This window comes from Rattus rattus, chromosome 5 (genome assembly GCF_011064425.1).
Source record: "Rattus rattus isolate New Zealand chromosome 5, Rrattus_CSIRO_v1, whole genome shotgun sequence".
In the NCBI taxonomy this organism is placed as follows: Eukaryota; Metazoa; Chordata; class Mammalia; order Rodentia; family Muridae; genus Rattus; species Rattus rattus.
In genome coordinates, this window is record NC_046158.1 from 145,649,092 (window position 1) to 145,659,742 (window position 10,651).

The 10,651-nt window shown below is 52.2% G+C and overlaps 1 protein-coding gene across 1 annotated transcript; it reads right to left on the reverse strand.

The window, feature by feature from the left end:
- Nucleotides 1-681: 681 nt before the first annotated feature.
- On the reverse strand, nucleotides 682-7,820 carry Fam210b (family with sequence similarity 210 member B). The gene is made up of 4 exons (XM_032904723.1): nucleotides 7,578-7,820; nucleotides 4,296-4,309; nucleotides 1,795-1,953; nucleotides 682-966 (listed from the first exon to the last, which is right to left on the reverse strand). Exons 1-4 carry the CDS (start codon nucleotides 7,761-7,763, stop codon nucleotides 750-752), a joined length of 576 nt encoding a protein of 191 aa, XP_032760614.1. The 5' UTR covers nucleotides 7,764-7,820; the 3' UTR covers nucleotides 682-749.
- Between the last annotated feature and the right edge of the window lie 2,831 nt (nucleotides 7,821-10,651).

Consider the following 10,651-nt stretch of genomic DNA (forward strand, 5'->3'; position numbering starts at 1 on the left):
AAGTCCTTGGTCTGCTTCCCTCAAAGCAAGTGTTCTGAATGTCAAGGGTTTGATGTTAATGTGGATCATGATTATGGAGGGCTAATTTTCACCTCATTAATTGTAGTGCTGGCAACTGTCTGCTGAACACTGCATATTAAACTGCAGGCTGCTGCCAGAGGAGGCAGGCTTTGAAAAGCCAGCAAATTAACCACTGCTTTTTAAGAACCTAAGCAAAGGTTAGCCCCCCCTGGGGGCTTTGCAGATAGCATTTCTGTCCCACTGACCTAGAGGAACAATTTGCAGGCAGTCCCCATTTTGTGCTGGGGATTGAATTTGGGCCGTCTTCTGTGCCAGGTGAGGGCTCTAGGACTAATGACCACAGCCCTCTCTTCACAGGTAAACAAGAAGTCACAGTCTTACAGACTGTTAAGCTGACCCTAAACTAAGTAGCTCAAAGCAGCCTTGAACTCCTGCCTCGGCCTCCAGAGCAGCTGGCTTTACTGGCCTGCACCACCAGGCCTGGCTGTCAACTCATTTTGATGCCTTGGTGACATTTTAAGTCACATACATGGTGGTTCTGTGAGGAACAGCATTTAAAAAAAAAAAAAAAGTAAACTAAGACCCCAGATGTTCGCTGGTAAAAGTCAGACCAACCCATAGGGAACATAGCAATTAGCTGCTGACCTTCCCTCCCCCCACCAACAAAAAAAAAAACCGAAAACCACCTTGCAAACAACCCAAATCCTGCAGATGAGAAGAAACCGGCTTCAAGGCTTGGCGGCTGGAGGTTTAAAGAGCCCGACGCTGCGGAAGTATCTGACGACGAAGGGCACGGAGACCAAGGTGATGCTGATCCTCACGGGCGCAAACAGCTTGTGGACAGCGTAGGCCACCACGAACGTGCTGGTGCCGGCTGCCATTTTGGACTGCACCAGTGACTCCTTAAAGCCGACCTTAAGCAGGATTGCAGACATGTCTATGCCACTGGGGGTGGGGGAGGAGTGGGGAGAGGGATGGGGGGGAGAGACAAAACGTTACAGCAGGGATTAAAGGAAGGAATCGAGTTGTTAACAGTATTTTTACCTTTTATTTAAAAAAAAAAAAAAACCCTTACAATCATCATGTGTGTGGGTGATGCTGGAGCCATGGCCTGTGTGTGGAGGTCAGAGGGCAGCAGAGGTCAGAGGTCAGGAGTCAGTTCCTTCCATTGTGGGTTCTAGGGCTGAAACCCAAGCTGTCAGGCTTATTTGGCAAGCGTTTAACCCGCTGAGCCGTCTTGCTGGCCCAGATGGACTATATTTTTAAAATACAGAATAATACAAGGAACTAGGTGAGTAGTTTGTTTCAGCAAGTGAAACAAAATCCCCAACCCCAAAACAATGATAACAAAATTCACCCACACTTTAGCTTCCCTTTCAGCAGGAAAACAAAACGAAATGAAAAAATGCTTCTGAGACTGGGTCCCATGGAGCCCAAGCTGGCTCAAATTCTATGTCGCCGAGAATGGATGACCTGGAACTGTGCGACCCTCCTGCCTCCACCTTCTGAATGCTGGGATACAGGTGTGGCTGATGCTGTTTGAGGAATGGAACTCAAGGCTTTGTGAACGCAGGGCAAGTGATTCTACCCACTGGGCTGCACCCCCAGCATGGCCGCCTGCCCGCCCTCCCTCCCTCCCTCCTGTTGTTTGTAGACATGCCTCTGGTTGAAGCCCAGGCTGCCCTGGAACTTTTGGTCTCACTTCCCAAGCACTCGAAAGTGTGAGCTACCACACCCAGCCACAAACGATAATGAACACCATCGAAAACGTACCTGGAAACAATCGTGTAAAATATCCCCAAGGAGACCAGTGAGATCCCGATGTGCAGCGAAACGCCCACGGCCCCGTATTCTTGGAAAACCTTCTTCAGCTGCTGGGATTTGCTTAGCTTTTTCTCTGTGCTGGTGGCACCGCTTCCTGGCTCAGTGGTTCTGTTGGACGCCTGGGCACGGATGAAGGGGAAGTCAGGTTGGTAGCTGTCACTGACTTTTACCCTTATCTGACCTGTGAACCCCTGCCTCCCTACTCAGATGTCAGTTACCACCACTCCCACGAAGCCAACTAGGTTAGCAGAAGAGTGGCCCGGGAGATGTCCGGGTCATTTCCCAGCTCAGAAGGACTTGGCAGATGGAATCTGGCCATGGATGTTGGGATGGGAATGGTAACTTGGATTTGACTGGGTGGCCCAGTGAAAACATATAAGGGTCTTTAGAAGGGAAAGGAGCAGGCAGAATTGGAATCCAAGGGGAGGGGGCGTTAGGTGCCCTTTGATATGTGTGTGTGGCCAGGGGTGGGGCAAGAGGAAATCAGAAGCTACGAGAAGCAGTATGTGGATTCTGCAGGGTTAGGAACCGCCCTGGAACTTCAGGAAGCAAACTACCTGCGCTGTCACCTTGACCTGAGCCCAGTGAGGCAAGGTTTGGACTTCTGACCTCTAGCAGGGGAGCTAATAAATGTGTTGTGCACCAGAGGAGCAACACAGGTTTGCTATCAAGGGCAAAAGTGTGATACTTGATCAGAATAACTTCAGGACACCTCTGGGTAGGTCTGCGAGAGTATTTCCAAGCGGGTTAATGGAGGAGGGAAGACACACCATGAATGTAGGAGGCGCCATTCCCTGCACAGGGCTCTGGTGCTGAATACAAAGAAGAAAGCTAGCCGGGCACCAGCGTTGATATCTCTCTGCTTTCTGACTGCAGATGCAATTGAACTGGCTGCTCAACACCCCCATGACATCACCAAGATGGAGTAGTCTCAAAGCCTGGGCCACGATGAGCCCTTCCTTCCTGATGTTGCTTTTGCACAATATATTTGGTCATAGAAACGAGAAAAGTGGCTAAGGTGACAGTTCAGACCATCCGAAGAATCTGTGGACTGAGCACACAACTCCAGGTCCGCACTATCCCGGGAGGGGAGTAGGGCTGGAACAGGATGGAGCTCCAAAAGCCATGCGCCTTCACTGAGACCGGAAACACGGTAAGGCAGGCTGGTTCCTGGACAAAATACTGACCAGGGTGTGGAAAGAAATTAGCCACACTGTAGCAATCCGTGTGTGTGTGTGTGTGTGTGTGTGTGTGTGTGTGTGTGTGTGTGTCTGTGTGCGCGCGCACATGCATTTGCGTCACAGTTTGTACTTGGAGTAGGACGACTTTGTTGAGTGGATTCTCTTCCCTTCGTGTCTGTGTATTTACTTTTCTGCTGCTGTAATAAAACTCTATGACCAAAAGCACGCTGTGAAAGTGTTTGCTTGGGCCCACGGCTCCAGACAGATGAGCCCATCCTGGTGGGAAGGCTCGGCAGCAAGTGGCAGACTTAGTGGTGAGAGCCGGAAGCTGAACAAACCGGAAGTGAGGCAGGAGCACAAACCCGAAGGCCACTCCCACTAACAGGCTGCAACCCCGAACAGCGCCACCAAAAGAGACCAAGTGTTTTAAATGCCAGAGCCTGTGGGGACATTCTCATTCAAATCACACAGCGGGAATAGGGTTGCCAGGTGTGCAAGGCAAGAAGGGTACCCGCCAAGCCATCTTGCTGGTCACATGTGGCGACCTTAACATGGACCGGATCATCTTCTGAGTCTGCGAAGTTTGGGACAGAAAACAGGGATCCCAGCCACACTTGGATTAGACAAAGTACAGCCCCCCCGCCCCCAGGAAAATGCTTTAAACCAAAGGGCTTTATTCTTACCCGTTGGGGCAGCCACCTGCTGCAGCTCTGGGTCCTCACTTCCTACTTGTGGGATAAGGCTCAGCACCCTCCCTCCCGTGTCCCTCGCCAGCCCCAGGTGCACCAGTGCTGCTTTCTGCGGTGGCTCACCGGTGGCCAGCTAGAGGGCTCTTCTGTTTGTACCTAGGCCTGGGAGCCCAATTTTGATTTTTGCAGATCTGGGAAAAGGCCTGAAGGCCATCATTTCTGGAGGTGCCTGGAAAGTCATCACTAACTTAGAGAAGAAAGCCCTGGCTCACCTGGCCTCTGTCCTGGCCCTGCTAACACATGGGGTGCTACAGGGATGGAGTGTGTCCTCGTCCATCCCACATGTCGGACAGAAATGCCAATGTTACCTCCCTCAGGAGTCCCCTCACTGTAGCCTTCAAGTCCTAACCAAGCAGTACCTCCATTAGGTTTTTCAAGGCCCCCCTCTCTAATTGTAATATTTATTTGTTTAACGGGTATGGGTGTTTACCTGCATGTGTGTATATCTGTGTGCCATGAATGTGCCTAGTGTCCTTGGAGGACAGAAGGCCTCGGATCCTCTGGAACTTGAGTTACAGACAGTTGTGAGCTGTCCTGTGGGATCTGGGAATTGAACCCAGGTCCTCTGCAAGAGCAGCCAGTGCTCTAAACCATCAGACCATGTCTCCAGCCTACCCCCCTCTCCAAAGCAAACAAATGTTTGGTTCTAATGTTTGCTCCCTCAGCCTGGTAGAAGCTGCTGTTTATTTTCTGGCTGGAAGTCTGGCTGCCCTTCTCATCTCCTTTCTGGGCCAGAAGGCCTTTTGCCAAACCTGAGAGTGTGAGACAAAGAGGGCCTCAGCAGAAGACAGCTGTGGCTGCTCTGGGGCATGGAGACTGGGCCATAACTGAGATTGCCTGGGCCAAGTGTCAATGGGCTTTTTTGACTGACACTGGCCTAGCAGAGGTGCAGACACTGGGAGGGTCTGCAGATTGTCCTATCTGCTTAGCCACACCATCTGCAGCCCAGGGGAGGGGATTCCTTATCAGTAAGAACCAGAGCCCCTGTAAGCATTTCAGTTGGGGCGTGCATGCCTCCTGGAGGGGGCGTGGCAAGGGCTGGCCACTAAAAGAAAGCAGTGGCAGCTTTTCTACCTATCCTCCAGGGCCAGAATGTTCTGGAATAGTCTCTCCTGTAAGGAATGACCACTCTTGCAGGACGTGAAGGACCATGCAGTTTTCTCCCAAGCCCTAGTTTAAAGAAGCTAAAGCGAAGGCGTTCACAAGAGCGAGCGCAAGCAATGGGGCACTGGCAGACGCCCTTTCTCCACAGGTATTGCTGCTCGCTACCTGCAAGGGCTCCGGACCGCCCTGATCGTGGGACACTGACACGCCGCTGAGCGCTCAGGCAGGAATGCATCTCGGCGGCAGAAGGCTTAGCATGTGCAAAGCTTCGATTTTCTAGCACAGTATAAACCCAGCTTGGCCATATAAACCTAGAGTCCCCGCCCTCTGGAGGTGGGGGCAGGAGGATCAGAAGTTCAAGCTTCTCAAGTTGAAGGCTAGCCTGCTTGGAATACAGGAGGCGGTGTTTCACAACAACCAGAGGAAGCCGGATTAGGAAAGGGGTGGGAAGGTCGGTCGCGTTGATCCCGCGGTGTGCTCCGGTTCATTTGATAAGCACCACATGTGCTGACTTTGTCCCGGGCAGTGTTCCGAAGGCCATGGAGATCTTAGTTCGCGGAATCCTCACAGCATCCCCAGGAACAGAAGAGGATCCGCAAAGCCCGGGGTGGGGGGGATGGGGTTGGAGGGATGGGGGTGGGGAGGGATGTGGCGGGGGGGGCGGGGGGGAGGGCGGGACGTGGGGGGGGAGCACATAGCTCAGGGCGGCACAGCCCAATCTCAGCCCCAGCATGGCGCCTTCTATATCTCCTCTGGGTCAGAGTGTTCCAGAGCAGGGGACAGTGCCAAAAATCAGACAGACAGACCTCTAAGGAGGTCGACTTTAGGGAGCAGAGGAGAACGAACAGTGAAATATTTGGGAGGAGACAGACACACCTAGACAAGCAAGGAGTGAGTCAGGAGGGATGCTGCTCATTAGATAAGGGAAGCCAGCAAGCCACTTGCATACGAGCTCCTCCCCCCGCCCCACCCCCCTCGGTGTCACAAGGGAGGCCTCCACTCCTCGGTCCAAGTGACCCTGAACCATGTGCTGTGAAAGGGCAGGCTTCTTGTGCATCCTCCCCCCCCCAGGCACAGTGCAGTCGTCCTTGCTGTAGGCACGAGGTCGGCCTGTCATTCAAGACACTTGATTTACTGTCTAGAACATTTGGAGACCCCAGCTGGCCTCCCAGTGTAGGCAGCCAGGTTGGAGGTGGAGTGGGATGCTGGACTGAGGCCCAGGGGCAGGCCCTTCCCCCACGGCTGGCTTCTTCAGGAGTGTCTTTTGTTCTAACCTTCTGTTAAGGTTCTGACCCCACTCTGATTCTATGTATCAAGCAGCAGCAGAACAACTTCTGCTCTTGGGCTCTGGAGGCCCTGGGCGGCGTGTACTGACACGGATGACAGCAATCGCAGTGTCCCCATGATGTGCCAGATGCCAGCTAGCATGCTATCTCTTATCACATTCACCCACCCTCTGGGAAATGTTACTTAGTAACATCTCATTTTACAGACATGAAAAGGGGATAGCATTTGATCAAAGTGACTGACTTAGCAAGCAGAGACATGGATCCTAGGAGGCTCAGACCAGACTTACCCTTGCTGTAAACACACACCTGTCAAGACAGTGTGCATTTAGGGTTAGAATTAGCGTTAGGGTTAGTTTTAGGGTATGGGTTATTAGCGTTAGGGTTAGTGTTACTGTTAGGATTAGCATTAGGGTTAGGATTAGCATTAGTGTTAGGCTGCCAACAGGGCAGAACAAGTCAAGAGGTTGTACCAGATTGTGAAAGCAGCAAAGATCTGGGCGCCAGAGAAGAGACATGGGACTGGTAGGAGGAACACCACCGTTGGTCAGGGAAGACTTTCTGGAGGAGAAGGAAGCTATGCTATGCCCCGAAGAATCACCAGGAAGCAAGGTACGTTCTGAGCATCCTGCTTTGTGCTCAGGAGCAGAGCTGAGCCCAGTGTCCTGTCTGCCAGGCAGAAGAGGAGAGGGGAAGTCCATCCATGTTTGTGAGAGGCACCCAAGAAAAGGGACCAGTCAATCCCCTTGGCTACTTACTGAAAAGCTACAGGAGCAGACAGTACTCAGAACTACCTGATTCATGGCGGTGGTCTTCCAGACTCCTCCAGACCTTGAGGCTTCTGTTCTCGAAACTACTACTTTTTTTCAAGAGACCTACTTGAGATGTGCGGCTGTCTGAATGGAAGCTAGTTTTCACTCGTAGCACTCTGGGAAAGTAACCACAACGAAACGAAACGGGGTGCACTGCCTGCTCTGAGCCTGCTCCTCCAGCTAGATAAAAAGGGCGGAGCAACGAGCACCGGCACCCCGCGATGCCGCCCCTTGGGCCCAGTGCCCAGGCCTGAACTGAACTTCAAAAGGAACAACTCCAGGGGCCGGCTTGGAAGTTCATATCGAGTTCAGGCCCCTTGCGATCGGCTTGGTAATGCCACTGTTCTGGCTTTCAAAACCAGGGCTCGGCGGGCGACTCCATGACCTTGGGCAGCGCACCATACCACTCCCAAGCCTCAGTTTCTCCGGCTGCCAATTAAAAGAGATTTTTCTCGGATTCTAGGTATCAGAGAACTCCGGAACACCGGAGGTGACCCATTTAGGGCAGGTGCAATGTAAAAAATGTCCATTGGAGCTGGCCCTGACACGGCGCTCCGGTCACTTGGGGATGAGGGTCGGACTGGGTGTAGAGAGCCTTACCTGGAGCCTGAGACAGTCTCCGCGGGCCGTGCGGAGCAGCCTGGCGTCCGGACCCGGGCGGGACAAGGCCACGGCCCAGAGCGGTGGAGCACAGGAGGTGGCGGTTCCCAGGAGCCAAGGGGCCGGGGGCCGCAGCCGGGCGCCCACTCTTCCGGCCGGGCCAAGCAGCGCCAAGAGCCCGGCCATGGCGCGCCGCGATCGGTGCCCACTCAGGAACCAGCCCCAGCACAGAGCGGTGGGCGGGGCCGGGGCCTCGAGCTCCACCTCCTGCCAGGCCCCGCCTCAACCTCTCCAGGGTCCTCCCCGGGAGCGGAGCTGAGCGTGGGGTGGGCGGGGCTCTACGGCAGAGCTCTGGTTTTTTTGGGCTCCACCCAACAGCTCCGCCCTCTGCAGAAGCAGCCTATCCCTGAGTGGGCGGGGCGTCTGGAGACGCGCGCTCTCTCTCGTTCCCGCCCCTCGGCCCAGCTTCCCGGGCTAAGTCCCGCCTCCTGAGCGGAGTGGGCGGGGCTGGGGACCTGCCAAGTCCATCAGCCTGGTTCTCAGGACCTCAGGCCAGATCTTTGTGGAATGCATTTTCTCAGGGCTTTCCAGGATTTTGAGTTTCCGGACTGTAGAGTGTGGCTGGCGGCTGTTTCATGAGAGGGCTCATCCATTCTTTGTTTTTACTCTCAGCCGAATGGGCGAAACCTGGAAGACTGATGCTTACATGACTTCTTTAAAGAAGAAAGGGACTATAGCAATTAAATTTCACTTGAAGAAGCCCTCTAAATGACTCTCTTATATCGTTATGAAAGCAGCCACCGTGGAGAAAAGTTTTGTACTTTCACAGATAGTTAAAAGTACACAAGCCAGGTTGTTCAGCAACTTCAGCGTCTCAAGAGAGGCAAAGACTCAATTTTTATTCTGGGTTAAAATCTGACAAGAGCTCACTCTCTCTCACCTGGTGACTCTGCACTGCCTGGGGACTTGAATGCATAGGAAGGCGTTGCTGGCGTTAGATGTGGCCCCTCTATCTTGGACCTCCAGGACCATGAGCCAAAATTAACCCTTCTGTTCTTATAACTTAAGAAAGAAACAAAAGTAATCTATTATCTTGACATGATGGTGCAGGTCTGTAACTCAAGCAGCCAGGAGGCCAAGACAGAAGGATTAGGAGTTCAAAGCTAACCTCCACCACAGGAGAACCTGTCTTACACACATGCACAGAAGACAGCAATATTCCTAACAGGGCAATCCAGAAGTCTGTCAGCTGAGGATTGCAACTTTGGTCTGTGGATCATTTGCTATCCAAACCAAGGCTCTGAGTTCTACCCTGAGACCCAGGCAAGGAGCTGGGGGGTGGGGGGGAGGAAGAACCACGGTCTCCACAAAGTCATCCTCTGACCTGCACACATGCTCCTTGCCCCCATGAAATAATAATAAAAAAAATCTTTACAGGTAACAAGTAACACCTTCATCCAAGGGACAAGTCTCAGGACTGTCTCGCCAAATGGAAAATTGCAGCCACCAATACAACAGGCAGAGGACTTCATTTTCAATGAACGCCAAACCAGGCAAAATTCTGGACCCCCTCAGAAAAAGGGTCAGTGGCCATCTATGGCTGAGAGTGGGAGGCGGGAGGGCCTTCAAGGAGCAGGGGGCTGACCAGTCAGTGAGGGGTCACCACAGTGCACTCAGCAAAGTCCACTTTAAAAAAAAAAGATGTATTTATTTTATGTATGTGACTACATTGTAGCTGTCCTCAGACACACCAGAAGAGGGCATCGGATCCCATTACAGATGGTTGTGAGCCACCATGTAGTTGCTGGGAATTGAACTCAGGACCTCTGGAAGATCAGTCAGTGCTCTTAACCACTGACCCATCTCTCCAGCCCCAGCAAAATGAAACAAAGTCAACGGCCCTCAGGACAGGGACTGTGGCTCAGTATTTGGGAAGTAGAGGCAGAAGCTTCAGACCAGTGTCTTAGCTCAGTCTCCTCGACCCAAAAGAATGAAATGTATAAAGCCAAAATTCTCAAGATATGCTGCTAGCTGCATTTCGGCTCGGCAAAGCTCTTACAGTCAGAAACCGTACTGGATATGCATGCGTTCTGTTTATGGTAGTTGGGTCTGAGTGTCTGAAGGAGGTAAACTGGTCCTGTGTAGACTGCTTCTGCTCAGGGTGTTCAAGGTATAAAGGTAAAAGGTGTAGTCCTCAGTCACGTTGGTCCTGCAACTCTGAGCTGTGTGACCTGGAGTCAGTGACTCAGCCTCTCTGAGCTTCACCTTTTCACTTGTAAAATAAAGAGACACTGATAGCCCCCCTATTGTTGGGGAAGTCTTGACACAGACCTTAGAAAGGATTGCTACCAAGTGCCTGGTGCACAGAGAGAGTGAACATTTTTTCTGGAATGTCTCAAAGGTGTCTTGTCCAAGTCCCCAGGGTCAGAGAGGCCTCCTAGCACTTCCTCTGGAGGGCCTCCTAGTTCCCATAATGCTCTTGTGTCTGGGTCTCCTTTATTCACTCAGGCTTCCTGCTCTGGCTTCCTCAGAACTGAGTTCGTGTTTTCTGATTGATGGTTCTTGGGGAAGAGAGAGACACGTTTAAATTTTCCCCTTTAAATTTGTCAGAGGATGAGGAGGAATGCCATGGTCAAACGCTGCCAGCCCTTGACCGTGTGTTCATATTCCGAGATCAATAACGTATGTGTGCAGATGTTCTTAATGTGCACACCTGGGTACAGCTGTGTCCAGAAAACACTTTTCCTCCCTTCTGCCCTCCATAATCCCCGGTGGCTACTAGTAACTCACATCTATGAGCTCTGTGCCACGTGAAGGACGGCATCCTTCCAAAACGCACACACTTGAGCTCCGTGCCACAGGGAGGGTGACATCCCTCCAACACGGACACACTTGTTTGGCAGAATGGCTTCTCCTCAGTAAGAGAACTTTCCAGTACATGATTGTGCACATCGGAGTACAGTCAACAGCTATGAGTTAGTTTTAAATTCTCCAAGGTATTTCTGCATCTGAAACAGATACAAAGAGAAGGCACATAGGGTCTGAGGTCAGAAAGCATTTCAGTAACTTTGGGT

Bases quoted from the DNA above. Each gene is read 5' to 3' on its own strand.
- Fam210b (XM_032904723.1), bottom strand. From the start codon at position 7,763: ATGGCCGGGCTCTTGGCGCTGCTTGGCCCGGCCGGAAGAGTGGGCGCC. The intron at 967-1,794 runs GTACGTTTTCGA...CCCCACCCCCAG, and splicing joins TTTTACACGATTGTTTCCAG to TGGCATAGACATGTCTGCAA.